This window comes from Fusarium phalaenopsidis (assembly GCF_050370095.1).
Source record: "Fusarium phalaenopsidis strain FUZ10S chromosome Unknown contig_32316, whole genome shotgun sequence".
Classification (NCBI taxonomy): domain Eukaryota; kingdom Fungi; phylum Ascomycota; class Sordariomycetes; order Hypocreales; family Nectriaceae; genus Fusarium; species Fusarium phalaenopsidis.
Genome location: NW_028145399.1, coordinates 1,503,309 through 1,529,492, shown reverse-complemented (window position 1 = coordinate 1,529,492; position 26,184 = coordinate 1,503,309). Strand labels below are relative to the sequence as shown.

The following is a 26,184-nucleotide window of genomic DNA, read 5'->3' as shown; positions in this document are numbered from 1 at the left end:
CAAGGAGGAGGATCCAACGGGGGGGGTAAAATGATGCGTGCGGGCTACAGTGATGGATGTTGGAGATGGCTAAGGTTGAGTTTGGAGAAGGCCCACGCTTGGGACCAAAAGACAGCGAGCGAGGGAAGTGGTTGCGCGGGGAAAAGGCAAGGTACGGTCATGTTCCGTCCCGCAATGGATGGAAGTGTACTTCCGTGGCACCTGGGCTACGGCGGGAGTCCAAGTACCTCTTCGGTGCCTGCAGGGCGTGCTAAATGTAAGCACTCGCGGTGAGTGGCATGACCCCAGCTTCAGTGGGAGTCAGCGCTGAGGAGCCTAAAAGATAGTGGGGACGGTCCTGAAAGTTTTTTCCATGTTTATTTCCAGCTGAAAGAAACCTGGAAGCCGATTTCTTTTAGCATCCGTTAAAGACAACCCCACGACACAACGTGGCATGCCCAGATTCCATCCCAGATCTCAGCATACATCCATCTATCACCGCTTCTCATGACAGGCAGCTCCCCATCTCTATTTCCCCAGTCCCAGAATAAGCGAGTGCTACGGGCATCTGGAACTCCAAGGGTCTCCTGCTGGGGCCAGCCCTGTGTCCCCGTGGGGGAACGGGACCCCCGAAGACGCGGAGAAGCTCGGGGTGTTGCGGGCGTCGGTGAGGTGATGTTTGATGGGATCAAGGGTTGATGCGCCATGCCGAGGATCCGCACTTGAAGACCTGATCAATGGCAAGACATGACACGACTTCAATGGAAACTGTCGTAAAGGTAGGTAGGCAGGTACGGACAAAGGTCGAATTAATGAACCTACAGTACAAAGCGCTAACAATAACATGATGGGGATATTACGTGACGAACTATACTACTACGTGTATCATGAGCTTTACTTCCATCCCCCAACAACGCCGACCAGATCGTGACCTGCTTCCCTTTCATTTCCTCCTTTGCCCTTACTCTTCATCCTCTTCAATATCGCCAGCCCAGAACCAGTATCTAATCAACACGTCAGTTCTCAACGTCGGTTTCACTCAACAAAAGGTTCACTTACACTGTCGAATATTCAACCTGGAACTGCGCATTCATTCCTTCGCAGGTGGCAGGAGGGCTACCGCCAGCCGTTGTGAGACGGTATACCTGCTTGATGTTGTGGGTGGCGCCCTCAATGGTGTCGAGCTTGAGCCAAGGCACGGCAGCCTCTCCCTTCTGTCCCACCGAGGCGCTTGACGGCGCGGGAGCTGAGTCGTTCTTCGCACAGGGAGCCTCGCCAATGTCGTGACCCGGTGTGCGGATGTCGAAGAAGGGCACTCCGTCGGCGGTGAAGTAGTGGTGGCCCGATACGGGCAGCTCAGCCGGGCCAAGCCTGGATGCATTCGTCAGGGGGAAGTGGACGGCCATGCCAGGAATGCGCTCGAGGAGGTCAGGGTATAGGGCCGCGACACAGCTGGCGTTGAACAGGGTAGCCACGGCACCGTTGGCCTTGGGGGCGGCTGAGGGCTCCTTGGGGTCGCAGGTATAATTCTGAGTGCCGCGACCAACAGCAACATGCTTAAGGGTGAGACCTTTGGCGGGGTCGGGCAGGGCTCCGTCTTTGACCACAGGTTAGTACTTGGACTTCCGGGAACAGGGCTGAAAGTTGGACATACTCAGAGGCATCCTGGCTTGTGACAGATCGCAGACGGGAACCTCTCCAGAAACCTTGGCGGCCTTGACTTTGTATGCCAGAGAGTTGAAGTATTCGGACAAGGAGCCTAGCGAGTCGATGGCCGAGCGGGCATCCTTTGCCTTGACTTCGGGGTATGTGGGCGCCGCAGAAACAATCGCCACCAGGGCAGATACGAGCAATGTTGACAATTGCATCTTGAAGTCGTGCGGGCTAAAGATGATTGAGGTGATTGGTTTCGGGGATGTGTCGATATCGTTGTAACTCGAGAGGCCCAAGAACCACAGGAAGCAGAACGTCCAAATACACGGAGTAATTCGACTGGAGGGCGTGATAACAGCAAACACGAATATTCGAGTACTCAAGGAAATAAGGAAACACAGAAGAAAAAGATAAAAAGGAAAAAGAACGCCCAGCGTCCCGAAAGTCTACTATTGAGATTGGATTGTCTTTTCCTGCCTCTTCACTTTCAACAAGAAGACGGGGCGGCGACGAACCGTCTCTTATTATAACCAGCATTTCCCCCCCTCCATCAAGCAAGCCCTTGTCATACGCGTTCTCTTTCGGCCGCGCAAGTTCGGCGGCAACTTGGTCCGCAGCATCTAGAAACGCAAACATTGATTGGTTTGATGACGCCGGCACACCTATTAAACGGGTACGTCTGCGAGAACAACACCAACCCCCCCTTCGCTTGCTCGCTGTGACTGAGAAGCAGATGGATGAGCAATGTCCAATGATCGACGAGACGGTAGGGGTCTGCCGGGTTGTGATTGGTGGCATGGGGGGATTTAAGCGCCTGTCTCGGGCGTCGGCATATGCATGGGCGTTTATGGATGGGTGCTGCCAGGAAGAGAGTTGTATGCGTGCGCAGGTTGTTTCGGTCGTTGCCATGTGGGATCTGGGCCCTCATTAAACAAAAAGGGACCATTAATGGACGAGACTGTAATCATCTGCTCATCAGCCATTGAGGCATTTAGACTGATAGTTACATTGCTGGGTTTGCTTGACCTGGTCCAGGTGTAAACGGCCCTTCAGCTGGAGACACTCTGCTCAATTGTACATTCTAAAAACGTCTCGCCTACCCTCCAATCTCTCGTACCGCCCGTCTTAACCCATCGGCCAAGACCCGGATCAAGATCCCAAGATATCTCGGCGCACTCCCGCGAACCAACCGATCAAGAAGCCAAGCTTCGCCGAGACGAGAAACAAAGTTTCTCCGCGGCAACGAGCAATCAATGTCCAAAACGTCCAAAGCGATGGAGTCTAGGGTCCTTGTTCATCTTGCCGCCCGTCTGTGATGCTGTGATTGGACACCGCGGGTCTTGTCATGCGCCTCTTGACGGGCCGCGAGAAGCGGCCAGCGGCTGCAGAAAATAGCATCGACTGGACCCGCGCGTCCAATGACGCTTCTGATTGGGACAGGCTAGTCGGGCACCCTAGAGCCAAGCTTTCGTCCCATAATGACTTGCATCTGTAGTGGAAGGTCGAGAGATAGCCGCGAGTCCTTCTTCACATGTTGGTTCTTTGACTGACGTGTCTGTCAAGTTCATTCTGACAAGCAAATACCTTGCAGACAACATGTATTTTATAGGTGAACCCATCGATTCCATAGCGCAAAGTTCCCGAGCTGTCATTTACTCTACTGTCAAACCGAACCCTTCTAAGCTTACGGTGGTATTACAAGACATATATTTCCATTCCCTTCTTGAACCCTATACGCAGTATACGCAAAACACACCCAAAACGGGCCTCGCCTCTCGGCTACTTGGCAGGATCCTTGGGAGCTCCATCCATTGGGCTGCCAAGTCCACCGCCGGCCACACCTGCTGCTGCTGCCGCCGCTGCAGACTCGAGGTGAGCGGCTCGGTCGACATCTGATGAACTGAGCCAGTACATGGACAGGAAGACCAGCAGGTGGAGCATTACGCAGTATGCTGCGAACAGGTTTCGGCTGGTTCGCGAGGCGAGAACCATACGCGTCAGCGAGTACACCACCCGCTCCGGAAGGCTCATCCGTCTGTACGCTCGAGCAGATTCTCTGCCACGGAATGCCGCGAATGGAGAAATGTTGGATTCGTATGCCTTGCGATACCTGTCCAGAGCGATGCCAGGGTTTCCTGTCTCGCCAATCGACACCGTTGAGGGGTTCGGGTTTGCCCCGTATGCGGAGGACGTAGCTGCGCCGCCACCTCGGTTGTAGGTCGACACATATCTCGTCTTCTCGTACAGATTCAGGTTGTCCTTTTGCAAAGCTGCAACCTCCTGGCGCAGCTGCGAGACTGTTCGGTGCGTGTCCGAAAGCTCTTGCTCCAGCTCCGTGTTCTTCTTCTTGTAGCGGTCACGCTGGGCCGTGACCATGGGCAGCATGCCTGAGCCACCTCCGTATACTCGCTCGCCTGGCTCACCACCCATGCGGGGGTCCATGCCACTGATAATGGACGAGGTCGGCGAAATTCTGCCGCTCTTGCGGCCAATTGTTCGGGCGACATATGTGCCAGCCACAGAGGCTCCTGACGGGAAAGCATTGGCGCCCTCCTCCTGGAGATTCTCCAGATCACTCTCCAACTTTTGGTTGAGGTTCTGAGACCGCTCTAGCTCAGCATTTGTCCTCGACAGCTCCTCCTGAAGATTCTCCAGGCGACTCTGTAGGTCATTGTGTGAAACACGAAGAACTGTCAGCTCATCGCCAAGCTTCTTGTTTCGAGCTAGGAGAAGCCTCTCCAGAGAGTTGCCCTCCGCATCCCCTGACTCAAGATGCTCGCGTACTTCATCGTCGTCACCCGTGGAGAACTCGATGCTCTTGAGGACTTCAAGCTCCTGCTTGATTTCATCGTAGTCGCCCCACTTCTGGACCTTGGCTTTGAGAGTGTCCCTCTCGCCCTTCAACTTGTTCACTTCCCTCTCAATGGATCGTAATTTACCATCCAAGTCTCGCTTGAGACCTTCTTTCTCCACGCGTGCAGCTTCCAGCTTGCGAATCATGGACTGGTTCTCAGACCTCATGCGCATATAGCTAGGGTCATCCTCGAGAGAGGCTTCGGGCTGTGATTGAACTGAAGACTTGGCTTGCGCCAGCTCCAGTCTCATCTGCTCATTTCGTGCTTCAACTTCGGCAAGACGAGAGCTTGTGCGATCAAGGTCGGCGTGAAGCATATCAAGCTCGGCGCTTGAGACCTGGCTACGCTGAGCCTCCTGGTCATCGCCATTCTTGCCCAATCGCTGGTTGACCTCGTAACTTGCCCGCATCTCGGTCAACAATCGTTCTTGCTTCTCCAGCTTATCCTCCAATGCCTTCTCCTTGGCCTCCCAGTTGTCCGTCTTTTCCTCTAGAACGGCGGTCCATGATGACTCTACCTCCTTCACTCGGCTGTCGAGGTTCTCCTCTAGTTCCTTTCGGGCAGATCGTTCGGTCTGTAGTCTTGATTCGGTCTCCTCTAACTGGGTACTGAGATTTGTGACGCTTTCTTGCAAACGCTGGTTCTCTTCGGTAATTTTTGGCAAAGTGTCCTCAGAGAGGAGCATCGAGTCGACCGAAGCCTCGAGGAGTGGATACGGATCTGGAGCATCAGAGAACGAGGTATATGTCTGCAAGAATGCCGAGTTGACCGACTTGGAGTGGTTCGTAAGAAGGTCAATGAAGGTTTGGTAGGCTACATCCAGTCAGAATAATCCCATCATGAGGGTGTATCGATCGTACACTTTAGCAGGCCTTTGATCTCCGTAAGCTTGGTGGCATCATCGAGCTTGCGAAACTCCTTGGTCTTTTGCGCTAGTTCTTTGCGTTGTACCGTCGAGTCTCGTTGGTAGGCTACAATGTCGGATGCCGTATTGTCTAGATTGGAGACGAGGGAGGTGAGGTCGATGGCTGTCAGCAGAGTTAGTATCATGCATTGTGTGCTGAAGACTCTCTGATGTCGTACTCCTCCATGCTGAAATAGCATGCTGGAACTTGTTCTCTCCTTCGAAAGTAGGAGCCGCGGGGGCTTCGTTGGAAGTTGCCAGGGCGGCTTCTACGGCTGCGTCCGTCATGGCGTTGTCTGTCGTGGAGAATCAGGGGCGGCGCAGAGAGTGAATGGCCTTTACCGCCACGATGCTATGAGAACGAGTGTGTCGCAGTTGGTGCTTCCAGTAACTGGTCGTCAGGAGTCGCCGTTGACGTGGTCAAACTGGATCCATGAGATGGTGGTTCCGGTGATGAGCTGAAGGAATGTGTGTTCCCTTGAACTTGGGGCCAGGTTGCTGGCGCGTCATCAAATGTCATTGGTTGAGCAAGCTGTCAGGCTGAGAATGCCAAGTCCGACGCCACAGGGGTACGTTCAATCCCGCCACAGCCTTGCAGTTCAGCCACTTCTTATCACTCCACTTCCGGAAGCTCAGCAGCTGCAGCTACGTACTGTATCCACTCATGTCAACTTACGCCAGCCTAGAGTGGGCAGCTTGGACTCGCATCTTGTCTACACAACAAGTCAGCTTGTTTGTTACCTCGAGTTTGTTCAGATGATGCTGCCGACAAGACCGCCGCTATGACATCCGATGGCCCAGGCGACGGGCCTCCAGCTTCCAGCCTGGCGCTGAACACCCGCGAAGATGGACCCTACGTTCTGCGGACCTTACTTGATGAGGTACCGCTCTCCGCGGATGGCTCCCAGGACGACATCAAGATCAACTGCGTCGACTACCTAGGTGGGTGCTCATGCTACCCGTTCTTGTCGCATCTCCCTGCTAATTCAATCGTACACAGACTCGAACTTGTACGTCGGCACATCGGCCTCGGAGCTGCTTCACTTCGTCCAGATTCCCCCCGACCCCAAAGACAAGTCCGGACAACCCGTTTACATCCTAGCCTCCCGATTATGCCCCCAATATGTGGAAACTCCAGGCACGCCAGCCTCGCGACCCGGTGTTCAGCAGATCTTGTTGCTGCCGCGCGTCGGCAAGGCATGCATCCTATGCAACTGGACCGTCACCTTCTACTCCCTCCCCGAGTTGAGCCCCGTTTTTGGATCGACGTTGGTTAAGAACTGTAGCTGGATTGGTGGCATCGACTTGAACGAACCTTTGCTTGACGATGGAAGCTCGGAAAGGAGCTCGGGAGTCACCATCCTCCTCTCTCTTATGCGGAAAATCCAGGTCGTCCGCGTTGGCGAAGACGCTCGTGCTTTCAAGGTGCGTTTCTGCGGTTCGTGTCTGACATTGGCTCTACTGACATGTGCTAGAAAATTGACTTCTCGGGGAGCACTTTGTCAGTGCGCCGAGACTCGATCGCATGTGTGGCAGACTCCAAATCTTATGCGCTCATCGATGTGGAGCAACAACTCAAGATCCCCTTGATGAGTATCTCGTCGCTCGAAGAAACGACCCCACCCAGTGAAATCGGACATGCCCAGAGCATTGCCGCAGATACATCAAGCGGGATCCTTCGTAGCTCTTCTGCCGCCAGTCGCCCATCATCAGAGGCACCAGGTCATAGTCGGAGCACGAGTTTGGGAGGCTCAATTCTGGGAAGCATACGCCGGCAAGATCAACGCGGCAATGAGAGCGAGGATCCAATTGCTCGCAATGCTTCACCGCAGCCATCGATGAGTCCTAGACCCCCTATCGAAAGGACTTCCTCACCAAACCCTCCGTCACTAGATAAACCCCTTCCTGCTGCGCCTTCGCCTTCCGGCACTCCTGTCCCGCAAGCAGATCCGAGACCCAAACCGGGCTCAGTCTTCTTGAAGCCTCATATCACCTCTCCGACCCCAGACGAGTTTCTAATCGTCACTGGAACTAGTCCTCTTGAACCTGGAATTGGCATGTTTGTCAATCTTGATGGCGACCCCACCCGCCCAACACTCGAGTTTGCTAGATACCCAAGGGAAATTGTCGTTGATAGCCCGTCAACAGACTTAACATCGTCACAGTCAGGTCTACCGCCACAAGAAGAAGGTTATGTTTTGGCCTCGATGACTAAAGAACACGACAACGATCTGTACCATGGACTCGAAATTCAGCGACTTGATGCGGGCTCGGCGACACATCCACAGAAGCATTGGCTCACAGCCACCCAAGCCGGTCACGATGCGGTGTATGGCATCCGTTCGCTAGCTGGCAGCGAAGAGACACGGTTTGAAGAGATCGTAGACAGGTTATGTCAGAGGAGATACACTCCTTTCTCTGTCTCTCCGTCGACCCCTGACCCGGCTTCAGCCTCCATCAAGTCTGTGGACTCGAGAACAGCATTATCGATAGAACAGCTGTCGAAAGAGAAGGAGCTTTTCGAAAGAAATATCGACTCTCAAGATGAAGAATCGCTACCAGAAGAGTGGGAAGCAAACCGCAACTCAGAAGGCGAAGAGTTTACCCGGCAACTCGCGAAAGCTGAAGCAAGAATAGCCGTCTGGAGTGGGAGTCGAATTTGGTGGGCGATCCGCAACCCTCTGCTCATTCAACTTGATGCTGCTCTGGAGGCAGCATGCCCAGGAAAGGTTCTCAGTCCATGTGACTTGGATAGGCGAGCTATTTTTGTTGCTCTCAATCAGATCCGGGGACAGGAAGCCCGGACCGAATTGGAGTTTCTTACTCTGGGATATATACGACAAAAGGCCGGGATCCTACTTCTAGTGAACATGCTCAAGTCTCCTGATGACAAGAAGTTTACAGAGTCAGAGATCAAGGCGCTTGAGGAGGTCCTGGTTGAGAGCAGCCTTGACCCGAGAGTGGTATTATCGCTGATCCCCAGCATCCGGAACGAAATCATCGAAGGCCAGCGTGGAATCTGGATCTGCGGCGGGGTGAGAAAGACAGCGGGCGCCTACCTACGAAGCAGAGATTTCGAGGTGACAGCTAAGGACGGCATTGGAACTCTGGAACCTATGACGATGCACTTCCTCCGACGATACCTCGGTACGTGGCGAAAACGAAAGGGATTTGGTAGCGTTGCCGATGAGCGAGAGGTGTTCCACACGGTTGACGCTGCGTTGTTACTCGTTCTACTCGAGATCGATCAACATTCTCCCAAGGGACTGGGCAAAGGCGGCGTTGTCCGTTCGGAGCTGTACGAAGTGGTGGACAAGGGCGTCGACTGCTTCGACCGGGCCGTGGGCCTGCTTGAGTCCTACCGGCGCCTGTTCGTCCTTAGTCGACTGTACCAGAGCCGCAAGATGTCTAGTGATGTGCTAGCTACATGGAGGCGGATCATCGAAGGGGAGACAGACGTTGGCCAGGAACTCCGCGACGGCGAACAACGAGTTCGTGAATATCTTACCAAGATTGGCAACCAAGCTCTCGTCCAAGAGTATGGCGTATGGCTGGCCAACCGCAACCCAAAGCTCGGTGTTCAGGTCTTTGCCGAGGACAAGGGGCGAGCACCCAAGTTTGAGCCGGCACAGGTGGTTGAGATTCTACGGGAAGAAGCGCCAGAAGCAGTCAAGTACTATCTTGAACATTTGGTATTTGGCAAGGGGCATACCACTTACATCAACGACCTCATGGCCTACTACCTCGACGTCGTCGTGACAGACCTTGAGTCGTCGTCTGTCAGCCGAGACATTGTGAGGGCAACGTACGCGGCATATCGGGCGCTGCAAGCCCCGAAACCTTCGTACAGCCACTTCCTTCGGGATAATGCCCCGGACGACAATGAGGTTTGGCACAGCCGTCTGCGGCTGCTACAACTTCTGGGAGATGCGCATGACTATGATGCTGCGGCAATCAGAGATCGCATCTCTACTCTACCAGATGACCTGCTTGTTCCCGAGACCATCATCCTTGCTGGCCGCGAACAGAAACATGACGACGCCCTCCGTCTCTTGATCCACAACCTTGGCGATTACGACACAGCTGTCTCGTACTGCCTCCGAGGAGGAGCTAAAACCTCGGGCGCCGCCCCTGCTGAGCGACCCTCGATTGAGGACCAACACCGCCTCTTTCACGTTGTACTACGCGAGTTCCTCGCGATAGAGGATGCCAGCGACCGTGTAGAACAGACAGGTGCCCTGTTGGAACGCTTCGGTGTGTGGTTTGAGATCGACGAGGTCCTGGGACTCATCCCAGATGACTGGTCGGTCGACATTGTTGCAGGCTTCCTTGTTGGAGCACTCAAGCGTCTTGTCGGCGAGCGACGCGAGACTATGCTTACGAGAGCGCTCAGCGGGGCAGAGAACTTGCGAGTGAATTATGATCTTGTGGTCAAGATAGAGGAGAAGGGACCAAGTGTTGAGGCGCCCAATTGACGAGCCAATGGCAGGGAGCTGGGCTGCCATTTTAATATAGATGATATGATGTGATGGGTGGAAGAGAAGGATTTCTTGGCGGATTTGTGTACGGTCGAGGTATATTCAACCCATTCAACGGCCACGTCCAGCTATGATGATGTTTGCTTTGATCTCTCACGATACATTGACCGGTCATGTTCAGGTCTAGCTACAATCCTACACCGTCTTTCTACCTCTGTTACATGGCTCATTTACTATGCTTAGTCTAACTCCTCCGTCGATCCATGGGTGTCTTGTGCTCTGGGTCAATCTTACGCCCCCTCACGACCGCCGTGCTCCGCCCCAATGCTGCGGGCGGTAGTGAGACGCGCAAGCGGGCAGAGAACCAATCACCCAGGGCTAATGAACAGAGGCCGTACGGCATTGTCTTGCTCCGCCACGGGTGATACCGAGGGTTCCGGGTGTTGCGAGGGGTCTGTGGTCGTGGGTATAAATGAGCCTCTCAACCCCCTTTTTCCCCTTGTCACTATTCCACCACTTGACGAACCGAGTCTCCCTCACGATGTCGAAATCCACTTGAGCGAAGCGACGACGAGCCATCTCTTCCTCACGGTGACGTCGTCTTCTCTGTCGGTATCCCATGGTCTCTCCTCGCCGTTGCAGTCCCTCTCCCAGATCCTCTCGGCCTTGAGTCCGACCTCCTTCAACGCCTCCGCAGCGTAAAAGCCTCGCATCTTTTCCCGGCCCGTATGGAATCCAGCGACGACCCAGCAACGAGCCTCAGGTGTACGCCGTAGGAAGAAGGCGATGGAGCGGTGGAGGTTAGCGTGCTGCCAGGGCATCCAGAGACAGTCGGCGACAATAACACGGTCGAAAGCGTGTTGGTTGGAAGAGCTTAGGGAATCTGTCAACTCGCCCCACGAATGACCCTCGACGACGATGGACGATGTTGGTGTCACTACTTCAGGGGATGGTGAGAAGGATGATTGGATATTGCGGGCGACGTTTGTGCGGAGCGTCTTGAGGACGGGTTCAGCTGGATAATCGGTCACGACGACTCTCTTGGCGCCCAACAACCCTCCCATGATGCTAGGAAGCGCAGTTCCAGCACCGAGCTCAAGCGTATCCAACCCCTTGACATCAAACGAAAGACTATCCTGCGCCTCGCGGGGTTTTTCGAGGGGAATACCCAACGAGTCAGCCTCGATGAACTCGGCCAGCAGGAGAGATGCGTTCCAGAGGTAATGAGAAAAGAGCTTGCGGTCATCTTCCTTGACGGGGTCGGCGAGGTCGATGAGGAGAGTCTTGGGGAGGTGCGGCGATGCATACGAGAGGGAGTGCTCTGCGTCGCCGTGCTGGTTGGTGATGTCGTCGGGGAAGATGACGCCGAGGGCCGTGGAGAGGTAGTCTTCTGGCTGGTCGGCGGTTTCTCCCTTGAGGGAGATTCTCCAGGTGAGGGACATATTTTGCCAATGATTGAAGTTTTGAGTGGTGATGTCTTGTTTTTGGTGTTGATGCCTAACCAGCTCACGCGAGCACCTTGATGACTCCCCGAGAACCACTTGGTCTCATAAAACAGGCTCTAGAATGAATAATTAAGTCCGTCTAGTGTGACAAGACAGGGATTTTCAAAGAGAGATGAGTTGCAACTGTTGAAGTGCAAGAGTTGAGTGAGTGAGCGACAGCGCAGTAGGGGCAGATATCTAGTTATCGATCGATCTGGTGGGGCAAACGCAACCTTTCCATCGATGGAACTAGAAAATTTGCCAAGTCCGACCGCTTTTCACTGAGTAACACGGATGCCAACATGAGTAGGGCCACGAGTTTCTCTTTAATTAAGGGTTGAAATTATTATCATGTTTTGGCGTCTCTCTTGAGTGAGTAAACATGTTGTTTGTGTAGGCAACGTCCCGTCTTCAGGGTCTAAACCACCCTTGATATCCAACCTCGTGGGCAACTAAAGCAATCGTGACCAATCCTTTCCTCCAGAAATCTCGTAATATAGGACCTCTGACACTAGTATACATACCTTATACAGAGTTGGAGTTGTCGGCACACGACCAAGCCGCTGCCCCTTTCGTCTCCTTGAAAGCCTTGATAACCCCAACAACAGTCCCATACGTCCCAGCAACCGTGAGAAACATTCCCGAGACGACGACAAACACAGCAACGCAGGCCTGGACAGTCCATCCGAGACTCCTCCCCCCGGAACGGCCACTGCTCCAGTTGTCGTACAGCCACATGCACCCCATCGGCTGGAAGCACATGAGCGTGCCCAGGAGGGCTCCCACAAGGGAAACGAGGGCATGGAAGATGGGGACACCGCTAGCGATGGCATATGCGCTTAGTGAGACTGTGAATGTGCAGCCGAGCCAGCATGCCCAGTGGGTGAATGTGTTGGCGGTTAGATGCCTCGATCCGCGGAGGAAGCGGATAAACGGGTACTTGCTTGCGGCCTGTGACTCTTAGCCATGCCCCCCTTACAAGTCGACTCTTGTTTACTTACGTGGGCATTGATGGTTGCGCCAGCAAGAAGACCAGGGAGAGCAAGTCCATAAGCAATCTTCTTGATAACAGGCCCGGCAGAACCCAAAGCCGGCGACGCAACAAAAGAACCACAGTAGTAGTACACCATGATGCCGATGATGATGTACGTAGCTGTGACGGTCGACTGGCAGAGTACCAACGCCTTGGTGTACTGCCGCGGATCCCGCATCTCGGCCGCGATGGGGAAGAAGAGCGGCGTGCCGGCGTAGGCAAACACAAAGGTGCAGATGGCAGAGATGGCGTCGGCAAAGCTGGGGTTGTTGGAGAGCTTGTAGTCGGACACCCAGAGTCCCTCCTGGGGGGCTTCTGAGGGACGGTCTTGGACTGCTGCGGCGATGGTGACGATGTAGACTGACGAGTTATAGTTGGCATAGGTGTATCAGGGGTTACGGTAGGGGTTTACTTGCCTGCGATCGTGAGGGAGATTACGCCGCCCCAGGCAATCCAACTTATATTTGCCAGAGTGCGGATACTGCTGCAGGCAAAGACTGCGATGGAGGATACGGCGACGAAGACGGCGGCGCAGGCTCCGTGAGTCGACATGGCGTTTAAACTGATCGAGATGCCAAGAATCCCCGACGCAGCAACAAAGATGGTATCTACATTACATCAGTTAATTCATACAATTAATGAAGAACTCTCACTTACACAGAACAAACGCAGCGCCGAGGAACTCTTGCCCAACTTTACCAAACATGAGCCCGGCGGCATCATCAATGCCCCAGATCTCTCGATGCCTCAGCTTAAACATGCCAATCACGTAGTCCGACCAGCTCGTTAATGCTGCAACGGTCAAGAGACAGATGATGCCCGGGATGATGCCCAGCGCGTCAAACGCTGACGGGATCGAGAGGACGCCGAGGCCGATCTGGGACTTCATCATGAGGGCAGCCGAGCTGAGCCATCCGACCTATTCACAATTAGTCCTTGTTAAGGGGTAGTAGATACGGGATATGCACGTTGCGGTAGTTGGGTCCTTTTTCGGTGATGTTGCCAAAGACTGCATCATGGGCGAGTGTAGGATCGTTGTCGACTTCCCCCGCTCCGGAAGGCAGAGTGGCGAGTCCCTCCTCTGTGTCTTCTTTGCTACCTCTCATTGTGCTGACGGTATCATGTAGTAAAAGGTTGTTGTACGGACGGAAACTTGGTGTTGTTGTCTAGACACCTGCGTATAAAGAAGACTACCAAGATTCGATTGAGGAAACGTAGCCGTGTGGCAGACATGACAGCAAACGGCAGACATGGATATTTTATACCTGGGCCTTATCATTCAAAGGCCATATCCAAAGGGATTCAGTTGCATCACCATGCACGCCCATTACCGCCTCAACGAACCTTGTTCCACAATCTCCTATGTTTTCCCCCTGATTGAACCCCCAGTCAACTATCCTCCTCGTCAACTTCGTGTTCCAACGTTTCCCTCCTTCATACCCAAGATTCTCTAAACAAGGCATCTCCTATATCTTGGAGGGGCTTGGGAAGAGTTGATCATGGAGATTGTGTAGTGTCTAGCCAGCCAGGATGTCGATTGATATACAATTACATGTTCTCGGCGAAATTGGCCGTCTTATGGTCACGCGACAGAGACTTGTTCTCTGTTATCAGGGTCAACGACCATAAACTCTAAGCTTGCCAGGTGACGCCTACAATATGCACCTCCTATCATGTGGAAGCCAGTCTATGAGGGGATAGTCGATATCAAGGGTTAGAAATCGCTTCTTTATCATAATCAAAGCTGTGGGAAAGAGGGATGATTTGTGTCGATGCCGTTTTCAGGGGCCGGGATACATACACTTCGCCCAGGCACGTTCATGCGTGCGTAACCAAGTCAGTGTGAATGGAGACGAAACTTGAGCCTCAAGGCAATTGGATTAAACTCTCTAGTTGCTTACGAAATTCCAAAAGATCTACTACATTAGAGGTCAAGACCATCAGGAGACCCCTATACAAAGTCAATAAAGCATCACCTGCTTTGTCTCGGTTCACCAACAAGCATAGTTTACCTTGAGAACCTCAAGCTAAACAATACATCTACACTCGGCTCAAGTGTCCTCAAGAATCACATCGAATGAACCAAATTGTGTTGGGCATTGTACATTATCATTCATCACTATATCAGGTTGATGTTTCCTCCGATATGTGGTCCCCTTTCCATCGCAACTCCTTTCCAAGTCCTCCTCCATTAATATACACCCACCCCCATATTGCGTTCCAGCTCTGCCGAGCAATGCATAAAAACTAGTCATGTCAGACAAGCCCCGAGAAGCCATGTAGACAACATATGCAAAACAAAGATCCAGGTCCATTCAGAAAGTGATTTGTCAAAAATCGTCCATTATCATCAAGCCATCAGATCGGGTTGTCGGGAGATGCCAGTCCCAAAAGAAAGAAAAAGTCCAAAAAGACAAGAACGAATAAAACAGGGGTATCGATGCGTCAACTCCCGGCGCAGCAAACAAAAGCCCAATAATCCAAAGGGAGTGTTTTCCCTTTCCTGTCGTCCCATCCCGATTGTCATGAATAAAAATGTGTCCCGATCCAGAACCCGTCATAAATAGTAGTAGTAGTCCGTACCCATCTGGATATTCCTTTGCTCTAGTACAGTTCGCGTGCGCCGCCCTTGCCATGCCTTGCCTAGCCTAGCCTTTTTTGTAAACAGTTTTCTGTTGCGTGTGCTTAAAGAAATGGAGTGTTGTTGGTTTCATAAGGTAGATGTTGATGTGTTGAGGTCATTAAACGGTCGTGGTGCTGCTGGCAAGCATCTGCTGCATCTCGTGGAGTTGCTCGACAGTAGGGTCGTCAGAGATCCAGGGGCCCTTCTCCTCATCCGTGGCACCGTGGAAGCCGGCGGCTCGCTTGAGGGTCTGGACATCGAGATCCGTGACGTAGGACTTGCCATCAGACAAGGGGATGCGCACCTCGTGGTCGGTGGAGAGCATCATGTCGTCCTTGGCAAGGCGACGGGGACCATCAAAGACGGCCATGACTCGCTTCTTCATGGTCATCTGGCCCTTGTCGAAGCCCCATGAAGAAGGATAATCGCGACGGTTCTTGCGGCTGCGTGTCTTGGTCGTCAGGGTAACACCACCTCGAGAGTGAGTGACACCCCGAGACTTCTGAACACCGTTGGGAGGGTTGCCCTTCTTGCGGGTGGTGGGAGACGTGTTGGTTCGTGGCGAGTTATCCTCGTCCTCATCACCAGTGTCGGCCTCCTCATCGTCATCCTGAGTCATGGTGGCCTCGGTAGTAGTGGGGAGGTTGTTCTTCTCCAGAGTCATGTGGACATCCTTATCGTTCTCAACCTCAGCCAGGCGCTTGGCGTTGATAGCCTCGGCAGGATCCTCCTGCTGGACAATGCGCAGGACACAGTCGTCAAGATGCTCGTAAAAGTCCTGAGCGTTGGAGAAGGTCTGAGAACAAGTGCTACACTTGCCAGTGGCATCGGGAGCATAGCCAGTGAGCTTCTTGGCAGCATTGACACCAGTCGAAGACTTCTTGCGGCTGTTGGGGGGAGTCTGCTCAACACCGTGAACAGCAGTCAGGTGGCGCTTGAAGACATCGGCGCGGTTGAACGACTTCTCCGCGGCTGATCCGGATCCAGGGCAGAAGCCGCAGACCATGGTGCCCTTGTAGTGAGTGAGAGTGTGGCGGTTCTTGTCGTACTTGCGAGCAAAGCCCTTGGTGTGGTACTCGCAGGTCTGTATGGGGCACTTTTCGGGGCGCTCGTTCTGGTGTGTGAGCATGTGCGCCTTGAGGTCCTTGAAGGTCTTGCCACAGTCGGGCCAGGTGCATCGCTGCTTCTCCTTGGACTCATTGTCGCTGTACTCGCCAGGCGTAGGAGGGACAAACTGGCTCATACTAGGGGCGCGGACGTGGTTGTCGATGGGGGCACCGTAGGGGCTGCTGGGGAAGGCGGATTGGAAGGTACCGTTGTGGAGGAAGGGCGAGGAGCTGTTGGTCCTCATCATATGAGGCTGAGGGGACGAGGATGACACAGAGGGAGAGGTGGGATAGGTGTGGTTGGGCTGCTGGAAGTGAGTATCATAGGAAGGGATTCCCATGGGAGGTCGGGTAATCTCAGGCTGAATGAGAGTAGGATCTATCATGGAAGGTGCATGGTCAGCAAGCAGAGTCCAAGTCTGAGTGTGAGACTGAGAAACAGTTGTGGTGGAGTTGTGGATGTGAAAGCGAGAGCGAGAGTGGGAGAGGGGGGACGGTGACAGCTGCAGCACCCTGGACTGGGAACCATTGGAGCTAAGCCCAAACGAGGTTTCCAGCTGGCCACTGCCGTGAGAAAAGCAAGCAATGTCGCGTATCGATGGCGGCGGAGGGAGACAGTCAAGTGCCGATTGGGTTGATTGGTGAAATGTCTCAGTTGGACAAGCAGGCGACGGGCTAAGCCGTCGCTTGCAAGACGAGGCCAGGTACGGAGAAGACGTTGACACTGGCACCGACAATGATGTGACCGAGGTGGATGTGGATGCCGCAGTGGAGGGGACGGGGCTGGAAGAGGCAGGGGACGACACGGCCAAGAGACAGGATGAGGAAAGGGCAAGATGGGGATCGACACCCTTCAGCTCGCCTTGCACCGCTTGGAGAGCCGACGACGTGGTAGAGACAGACGCAGTTCGACACGTCGACTCGGCATGTCCAAGAGAGCAGGGATGTGAGGGAGCTAGGGCATGGTGGTGGTGGGGAACATGAGGCCTCGGGCTGGGGCTCTGCCTGTGCCTGTGTCTCTTGGTCTGCCAATGCCCTTGCGAGGCAGGGAAACGGGAGCGCCGAGCGCTTCCAAGCGAGGAATTGGACAATGATAGTAGTAACTTACCGACGAAGCCCTTTGCCGCAGGGAAGTCAAAGTTGAGCTCCTCCATGCCGGGCCCAGCAAACGAAGCGAAGTCGGCCCCGGTCATGAAGTCGCTGCCTACAATAGCTGGTTGAACTCCGAGGCCTTGGGGCGCCCACTCGGGCACAGCACCCATCTGGCCGTGGTTGGACTGGGGCGATCCAATCGCCGAAGATGCGGCCGAGGGAGCAGAGGCCGTCGAAAGGCTAGACGAAGAGAGTCTCATGTCCGACTCGTCCGTGTACATGCCCGGCGAAGCCCGGCTGTTGAGCATGTAATTGGGAGCCTCGGCGTACAGAGGCTGTTCAACAAAGCCCATCGATGAGGCGAATGCGTCCTGGCCGGCAGTCTGCTGAAAGCTGAAGGCATCCGCGGGGATGCTAACGTTCATGGGGCCGGTGGTGAAAACGGCCTGGGCACCAGAGTGGTCCGGATACCGGCCGAACTCGTCCGAGGAGTCGGTCTGGTGAGCAAACATGGCGAAGGGTTGCTCTGTCAAGGATGTCATGGTGTGTTGGTCGAAGAGGCGAGATAGAGAAGCGTGGGGATAGGCGAAAGACCCGATGTGGGTTTGTTCGAGGCGAAGGCGAAGACGGGCTTGAAGCGACGGAAGCTCAAGCTCGGGATGCGATCACCTTTATCTAGAGTCGCAGCACCAGGCAAATGTCAGATTCGGAGCTCCAGGTAGAGCAGAAGAGGATATGTTGCAGGTGTCCAGAGTATGGATCAGATGTCATATTCCCGGGGAAGCTCACCTGCACTTCGCATTCCAGAGACGGAGTGAGGCTTGGTGTGAGTCGACGTCTCGCAGGGTCCAAGATGTTTCTGGTAGATGTGGACGTGGACGTGGACACAACGGACAAGGTACCTATTATGGTCGACTGATGGGACTTGTATCCAGTTGACGACCTTGGCGGTTTGGAATCCTGTTGCTCAAACCAAAGTGAATAGGTGAGCAATACTGTGTATGTCTGCGCTGGTGAGGCCGAAGCGTGGTGCCGGTGGTGGGTAGGCGAGAGGAACACTGATGGTGAGGGAACCTCTTTTATCTCTTGTTGTCGTCAAGACGTGCAAGAGTCAAGAGACAGTGTCGTTCGTAGAGAACAATGTCGTGATGATAGGACTGGTAGAGGTTATAGAGCAACGAACTCTTCCTGGACCCAAGGAACGGGTTGGGGGCTGCCAAAGTAGATATAGACAAGGCACCACTGCAACCTGCATCCGGGCCCCGTCCGCAACGGATCGGCTCTCTCCAGTTGGAGTGATGGAGACGAGCTTGAGCCCACGACAAGAGGAGGCTGCTGGGGTAGACGAGCCCAGAGGAGAGACGGACAGGCCTGGTACATTGGTACACTGGTAGGGCAGGGCCTAGTGGAAGTAGGGGCCAGGGGGGGAGGGTGAGCCCACGCCCCATTCGCCAGACAGCCAAAGCCCATCTGCCCAGGCGACGAGGGTGTGTATGCGTGCATGTGTGTGTGTGTGGTTGCAGGGGCACAGCCGTGTCAATAATAGAGTTGTGTGGGTGACTTGAGTGAGAAGACAAGGCCAAAAACTAAGGTCAAAGTGGTGGCAGAGGTCCAGCGCCAGACAGCGCCAGCCTCGAAATAGGAACCAGGGTATCCGTACAGAGACATTTAGTTGCAGAAAAAAGTTACTCACGAGAATGTCATGCCGTGCCTTCAAGTCAGTTCCAGACTCGGTATTGAATGGCAGCAGTGTCTGGGGGTCCTTGACATGGGTTTCGGGAGAATCATGGAGGGGGAAGAGACAGAGGTTGAGGCGTGTCGCCTCCCGTCTGTCAATCGTCTGTCTGATGAGACTCGTGAGATCAACTCGTCCTGTCGAGACATGGCAACCCGTCTGCCAGGACAGCAAGTCCCTGCGCCGCCGGCCTACTTCTGGTGACTCGACGTCCGGCTGAGGCCATTCCAAAGGGGAACATCTCGAAAAAGGCGGATGTTACAGAGCATCGCGAGGTAAGAGAAGAGAAACCCACGGATACGGAGACGGGGTGTGTGCCCTGACGACCGAGGCGTGCGCCGCGGACACAATTGATCTGCCCATGGAGGGTGGATAGACCTACCTCTGAAGTACCGATACAAGACAAGCAGGCCTCCCGGCATGCCAGGGCCGCAGCTTGGCTCTCTGACAGGGCAACTCGCAGGGATTCACAGGGGCAAGGGCTCTGACCGGGGGCGCTCTAACAAAGTCTCAGTACAAAGAAGCAAGTACTTCTCGGAGGCGGACCAGGGGGACAGACAGCAAATCCTCGCCCAAATCGATTGTCAGTGGGACTGTCTCCATCCGCAGTCGATGGTCCCACAGCCGCCTTTCCCATCTTCAGGGGTCCCCAAGTCAATCCCGCGTCACGGGCGGCCCAATCTGTATAGCAGGTACCTGGCCGTCGAGCGCCTGGTACCTCTCGTCTCCTGCCGGCCCAGGTCTTCCGCCTTCCGTGGGTGTGCGTGTTGCGGGATGAAGTTGTCTCTCAAACTCATTCATGGCACTGTTTGTATGCTGGTAAACGGCCAGGTTAACCGCCATAGCAAGGGAAATTCGAGTATTTGGCCCAGTCGAGTTAGGATAGAAGCTTAACCCAAATCAAAAGAATGAAGAAAGGACGGGATGGAGCTCAAACCTTAAGGACATTCTCCCCTCGTCCGCCCTCCATGGTCCGCCATGATCCGCCTGATGCTTGCTGCTTGCTTGCTTGCTTGCCTTGCCTGGTGTTTGCCTTTGTTGACCCCTCCTCCTCATCACCGTCATCATCAACCATCATAGTCTTCCATTCCCCTCCCTGCCCTCCCTTCTGCTGCCCCCCATCCCAATGCAACCTCTAACTGGCCCCCCGTCAGTTGTCCATGGGCTATCTGTCTGATCTGACATGGACCAGCCCGTCGGTGAGCGCCAGGTATCGAGGCTCGAATTGATGAAATTGACTTTTCAATGTCCGCGACGCTGCATCCATTACCGCCTGCACCAGCCAACCGTTCAAGTCTGGCGTTGCGAGTGTGTCGCCGCCACGAGGTCAGTCTGTACTGTAGTCCCAGGTACTGTGGCCTGACGTTAGCCACGCACAACGTTTTCTTCCATTCTATGACTGCGCTACTTCCAACGTCACATGCGCAGCACTCCTCACTCTCCCGAAATCAACTTACACATACATAATTCTAATCGGCTTCAGGGTAAGTATCAGGCATCCCGCGTCTGCAAGCCCCCTCCCCAGAACGTGGTGAAGGAGGCTTTGCCCTCCAAGCGGTGGAGGCTCTGGTGCCCTAGCTCGAGGGGATATTTTTATCCATGGATCCCAAGTTATGTAGCCCCCTGTCCTAGGGCTCGAAGGGTGCGTTGTGGTGCTGCGGTGTGCTGTGCTGTGCCTCTCGTCCTTGCCGATATGCAAGCGCGGGTGCTGTGCAAGATGTCTCCCATCGCTGGGACCAATCCGATGCCTCGGTTGCAGGAAGCCCAAATCGGCCCCGAGCTCCAGAGGCACAGCCCGGCCTCGCCCGTCTTGCCCCTGTCCTGTCTGCTTCCTCTTGCCCCATCTCCCCCTGTCGAAACGTTTCCTGATCACCGTTGCTCGTGGCCGCCTGGTCGCTGCTCGTTTCTCGTTGGCTCTCAGTCGAATCTCCCGGGGAAAGCGTCTCGGGCATCTCATTCATCCCTCTGCTATTCCCAATTTGGTCACTCGTGTCTGGGGCCTTGCGCTCCCGGAAGATCACTGATGTCAATGACTGCCCCATATGAATCTCTTACACTTTGATGACGGTCGACATGCTTGTCAATCTCTTTGCGCTTAGCCCAACTAGTCGAGCGCCCCCAGATCTCTATCAACGTCCAACGTCTTTGCTCTGTGGTTGTTGAAGTTGGTGCGTGTTTCACCCTGAACTATCGCCCCCATAATCCCCATCTCACCATCTCACTCCAGAAGCTCTGTCGAACAAAATTGTCCGGCCACCTAGCATGACGCCGACATGCGTTCTCCACATGGCGCCGACTCAACTCGGCGCGCAACGAGAAAAATATCGGAATCCCAACGGCCGAGGCGGTGGAGTCGGGCCATTGAGGGCTCCATGATGGGAATAATCAGGGAAATGGGCTCCAAATATCTGCATTTCCAAGCCTTCCTGTGCTCTTGTCGGTGGGAAGACCACCCAGTGAGATCCTCCACAGCACGACTGGTTTGCGCACTCGCCGTCTGGTGCTACAAGAGCGGCTCACACCGTGGTGGTCCACATATCGACCTCCAGCCCAAATTACGAGAAGAGCAGTGACTGTTTAACCAAAGGCGTATCGTTTCACCAGAGTCATCCGAGGGAACTCTCCTAGTGAATTTGACACGGAGCACAAGTGTGAGTGTTAGCAGTTGAGTCGAGCTTGTTCTCACAGGCGGCCGCCCATATTACCAAGGCCGCAGAAGATAGAAGGTAGAAGCCACATTCCATGCCTCGCAGCAAACTCTGGACGCAATAGGAGTTGCCAATGCTGAGATATCGACTTGTTGGCTCTCAGACAGCAATTAGATGATGCAAATCCTCTCGCCCGGAGACCCTTGTGGCGCCGGGGCTTACACCGTTTGAGGTTGGAGATGCCCCCGCCTCTGAGCGCCATGTCCGGCACTGCTTGCTGGAGCTCGAGGTGAAACGGTAAAAGACGCCTTGAGAAGGTTGAATCCCAAGCCTCATCCCCCACCAGGTCCTCCCACTACATGTTGTGCAGAGTTCCTGCGTTTGGCGGCGGCGGTGATGGTTCGAGTCTCGGAGCTGCAACCGGTCTAGCGCGGGCTGAGCCATTGTTGACGGGCATGTGCCTCTTGTTGGATGCCGTGCGCCAACACCCCTCGCCCACTGGGCATCCACCCAATCGTAGAGGGCCTGTCAGTCAAGTGGTTGAGGTTTAAAAAAAGAAGCGGGATGGCTGTGCAACGCATGTCTGGTTGCTCGATCAATCCTCGATAATACCTATGCAGCGCACCCAAGAGAGGACTCCAACCATGAAAGCATTAGGCAAGTTCATGTGGGAAGAATGATGGGCGTCAGTAACATCCCGCCGAGAGTGTTCTTATTGCCAGCCATTCATGGATGCATTCCTCTCTCCCAGCGAGTCAGGGGGTACCGGATGTATGGATGTAACGAAATCCATGGCCTCGCAGCATTTGCGGTCGTCTTGTCGTCGCATCTCATTGTATCGCGTTTCCGCTTAAGCATTTCCATTAGCGCTTGTCATATCGAGCGCCTGTGAAAGCTCCAACGTCATAGGCGGTAGGTAGTGCGCGGGCCAGTGCTCGGTACATGGAGCACAAGAAGGCGTAGTAAGGGATAGGCAGTTCACCTACCCAACTGGGCAACCTTGCTCGACGATTCAAATGCTGCCGTCGGGCAAGGCAGCCGTCTCTCCGATGCAGACTCGGCTGCCTACCCAGGTAGGTCACATCGGGATTGCTGCCTGGGTACGGAGTATGGTTCCATTGAGATCCCAGGATTGAGCAGTGCACAGTCTCTCGGTCAGAGGTTGGGAGTAACACCTTGCTGATCAGAGAGTCATTGAATCGAATGGGCAATGGCGTATGGCTTCTGCCGCGGTGTTGGTGTATCCAATAAGGTGATCCGGACCAGGTGGTCAGTCTTTGGTTCCCACGGCAAGGAGGTCGCGACTCGAATTGACTGTCCCCTATTACATGCAGGCACTTCGACGCCGTGAAGGTTGATAAACGGGGAGATGATGATGATTTCGGGGACTGATGTGGGCGCCTTGTCACCCTCGGGGACCATTCGGGCACTGGCATCCAATCGTTTCAGATTAGCTCCTGAGCCTGATACGTTGTGCACAACCAGACTTTGTCCATCCTTGACGTGGCTTACCCATATCGGCACGCCAAGGCTGCCAACGGCTATGCCTCCCCCGGCTTGCAGTGACACTTCCTGGGTGCCATGTCCTAGTTCACGATGATCCGACACCCTGGTACAGAGAAATCATGATATAGGCAAAGAAGTAATATCAGGGCCATAACTTGGGTAACAAGAAGCGAAAAAAAGCAACGATGCAAGAAAATACTCCGCCAACAAAAATGACATGATGAACGACGAGTTTTCTGGCTCGGAGAAATCTCCCATGGTGAACGGGAAACGGAAGGGGCAGACATTGAAGGGCACTTGCAGGGGTTAACAAGTGGGTCACGAGAAACGAACCTCGAAATCCAACACAGCGGCCTGGCCGCTCATTTGCTGCTACAATGATCCTTCCTTACATGCACCACCCGGCCACACAGTTCTGTTCTCGCATTCCACAATTAATCCCATACAGTACATCGCCTGGCTGGCATAATTTGTCCTCGGGCTCTCACATCTCACATTTTTCTCCTGCTCTTGTTGCTCCTCATCTCCGGGTTCGATGTCTTCCCCCCGATCACTTGGGGTCGAATCGAATCCTGCTGGCCGGTTCTGTGGCTGACTGAAAGACCCGTCGTCAGCATGCGTCAAGTGCATCGGTCAAGGCCGAATTAACTTATTCCAGCGATTTGGCAACCCAAGCATGCAGATGAGGGGCTCCCGAATGAGACCCTGCGCCGGTGCCCTCTCACCAGCCGACGACGCACACCACGAACACGACGTTGAGCCAATAGCCACGCATACCCATTGGCCGTTTATCGGCTATGCGCAGCGCAGTGCACCAACCTTGCACACGGGTGCACCGCCATCACGATGTGGCACCGAGGTACGAAATACTCAGCCCTATCAATCTCGATACCTGGCTTGCTACCCGCACTCCGTATTATGGTGGATGAGCAAATACGACCGAGGCTACTTCCTGTTTGACGGATATCATCGATACGGGACATGAATGGCCATCAAAGCATCGACAAGTCAAGCAGTAAGACGGAGAGACACCAACAGTCCGGTCGCCTGCCCCTGTCCCGTCCGAGCCGACTCTAGTGTCCGATGCCCATTGATCGTAACATCGGGAAGAAACAGCCACAGGTTCAACAAGACCCCGGGTCTGGTCTATCGTCTTGTTCCCGGCGGCCGCTCGTTTTACCTCAACATTTAACGCGTGGGAGCCTCGCGTGTCTGAGTCGTGCCGTTGATGGCGGCTCAGAACTTGGGTGACCACTCGTCTCGTTTGCTTAGGCGCGATTCCGCTCGTGGCTTTCCGCGGCGTTCATTTGCCCAGAGCGCTTTTGGCGAATGCGAGCGGCACGGGCCAGTAATGGACCGAGCTTGTTTCCCAAACAGTCAATGCCCAAACTCACGCCCTCCGCCGACTAGTCCTATTCTGTAAAGGCGCGCTCTTCCCCCTGACCCCTGCTTGGAGGCTTGGGCGGCGGAGAGGACGACCCTGGGCATCACCAACAGAAGACATCGAGGATCCGCCTTGGCGTCATCAAAATGTTTTCTAGTCACATTTCACATTATCGCGATGCTTTTTTCAGCGAGATTGTCCACGTTTCGTGACAAGGTCGTCATGGCCACATGGTGGCTCGTCTATGCTAGCCCATCAGATGAGAGTCTGTTGAGTTGGGGAATCAATGCCTCGTCCCAAGACACGGCACGACATTCGAGAGAGAGGTTCCAGACCACGCGGGACCAGCACATGTATCGCTCGACGACACAACGGCGCCATCAGGATGCCGGCAGTTACTGGATCATGGATTTCCTGCCCGATATGGAAAGTAAAGACCGAAAAGATCAACGAGGCCGATGTTTGTCTTGTAAGGGCGGAGGCACCGCTGCATTTGCTTATCTCTTGCATAAGGTTATGTGTCGTGGGCTCCCACGAGTTCTCCATCATTGAGCGATGCAATGCACATGCCTCAATGGCTAACAAAAGACATCCGCTGCAGAGACACAGCCTTCACCGTCTCTTCGCGATGGTGTTGCTCTGGCTTTGTTGGTGCACACTGAGTGGGTGTGGGCTGGCGGGAACGGCAACGCTAGGCGTGGCTGATGACGCTAATAATAAAGGGTCGCATTTGGTGACCAGGCTCCTCACTTTGCTGGGAGCGAGCCGGTGTGTAGGGCTGAGCACAGACAGGGCGGGCAGGTATGGACGGTACATGTGGCTACCCTCTACCGTACCGCGATCTGAACAAGCCCGGCAGTACCGCTTGGTACGTACCTGCCTGCCTGCCTCCACACCCACCCACGTCCATCTGATCCACCTGTCTCCCTGCAGTCGAACTCCCAGGCTGTGCCTCCCAGCGATTCATTCATTGCTGCGACCCCATGTAACCTCCGCCATTTTCCCCAAGGACTTCCCGCCCTCAGACCAGCGGCCAGCCCAAGCGTCCTCATTCAACCCTAGATGCCAAGCCCACACGGCGTCGTCCCCCGTCCGATTCATCCAGCAAGTATGCTCCTCGAAGTGGTAATGTGCAGCGCATCTGCCAACCGTCTGTCTGCCTGTCTCGCGTCTGTGAGGACAGCATGCCACGGGGGCCTCTGTCGCATCACCGCCGTCACCGTAGCCGCCCGCCATTCATCGACGTCGCTTGACATCTGCCGCTATCATGAAAATCCACATAGGGCCAAGACCATGTCAGGCTGAGCAGCAACCATCACCTTGCGACCTGCGGCCTAAGCGATGATACCACAGGGTACGGAGGACCTGAGACAGTGAGTTGACTGTCGAGATTGTTTACATCATTGGCGGTGCGATGATGTCGCTTGTCTGACATGCCTGTATCTCGTCAGAGTCTTCAGTCAAGACGCATTCCTCAGCTCCTAGTCGTCGCGGAGTTTCTACCAAACTCGGCGCTTGGAGGACCCTCACTCCAAGGCAGGGTATGCATCCTTCAATGTCCCCATGAAAGGCAAAGCGACGCCAGCAAAGCAAGGGAAAAAGCAAAACATGTCGATGAGGACAGTGGGAATACGGAGCTACGCAAAAGCAACATCTCCGGCATCCTAGTCACCGGCGCGCCAGACTAACACTGTTGGACAGCTT

At 54.5% G+C, this 26,184-nt stretch overlaps 6 protein-coding genes across 6 annotated transcripts; 1 reads left to right on the top strand and 5 right to left on the bottom strand.

The window, feature by feature from the left end:
* Positions 1–940: 940 nt before the first annotated feature.
* On the bottom strand, positions 941–1,847 carry LRP88_12046 (DUF3455 domain-containing protein; the record flags this gene model as incomplete). The annotated part of the gene is made up of 3 exons (XM_083248454.1): positions 941–983; positions 1,039–1,576; positions 1,634–1,847. The coding sequence occupies 3 exons, from the start codon at positions 1,845–1,847 to the stop codon at positions 941–943; spliced, it is 795 nt and encodes a 264-aa protein (XP_083095884.1).
* A 1,564-nt stretch (positions 1,848–3,411) lies between these two features.
* Positions 3,412–5,679, bottom strand: LRP88_12045 (CCAAT displacement transcription factor COY1; the record flags this gene model as incomplete). The annotated part of the gene is made up of 3 exons (XM_083248453.1): positions 3,412–5,300; positions 5,348–5,515; positions 5,571–5,679. 3 exons carry the CDS (start codon positions 5,677–5,679, stop codon positions 3,412–3,414), a joined length of 2,166 nt encoding a protein of 721 aa, XP_083095883.1.
* Positions 5,680–6,173: 494 nt separating this feature from the next.
* LRP88_12044 (CORVET complex subunit VPS3) lies at positions 6,174–9,866 on the top strand (the record flags this gene model as incomplete). Its single annotated transcript, XM_083248452.1, has 3 exons — positions 6,174–6,333; positions 6,392–6,816; positions 6,867–9,866. The coding sequence occupies 3 exons, from the start codon at positions 6,174–6,176 to the stop codon at positions 9,864–9,866; spliced, it is 3,585 nt and encodes a 1,194-aa protein (XP_083095882.1).
* A 539-nt stretch (positions 9,867–10,405) lies between these two features.
* Positions 10,406–11,311, bottom strand: LRP88_12043 (uncharacterized protein; the record flags this gene model as incomplete). The annotated part of the gene is made up of 1 exon (XM_083248451.1): positions 10,406–11,311. The coding sequence occupies one exon, from the start codon at positions 11,309–11,311 to the stop codon at positions 10,406–10,408; it is 906 nt and encodes a 301-aa protein (XP_083095881.1).
* Positions 11,312–11,878: 567 nt separating this feature from the next.
* LRP88_12042 (transmembrane amino acid transporter protein-domain-containing protein) lies at positions 11,879–13,492 on the bottom strand (the record flags this gene model as incomplete). The annotated part of the gene is made up of 5 exons (XM_083248450.1): positions 11,879–12,304; positions 12,355–12,746; positions 12,845–12,994; positions 13,044–13,305; positions 13,355–13,492. The coding sequence occupies 5 exons, from the start codon at positions 13,490–13,492 to the stop codon at positions 11,879–11,881; spliced, it is 1,368 nt and encodes a 455-aa protein (XP_083095880.1).
* Positions 13,493–15,127: 1,635 nt separating this feature from the next.
* LRP88_12041 (uncharacterized protein) lies at positions 15,128–17,749 on the bottom strand (the record flags this gene model as incomplete). The annotated part of the gene is made up of 2 exons (XM_083248449.1): positions 15,128–16,494; positions 17,224–17,749. The coding sequence occupies 2 exons, from the start codon at positions 17,747–17,749 to the stop codon at positions 15,128–15,130; spliced, it is 1,893 nt and encodes a 630-aa protein (XP_083095879.1).
* Between the last annotated feature and the right edge of the window lie 8,435 nt (positions 17,750–26,184).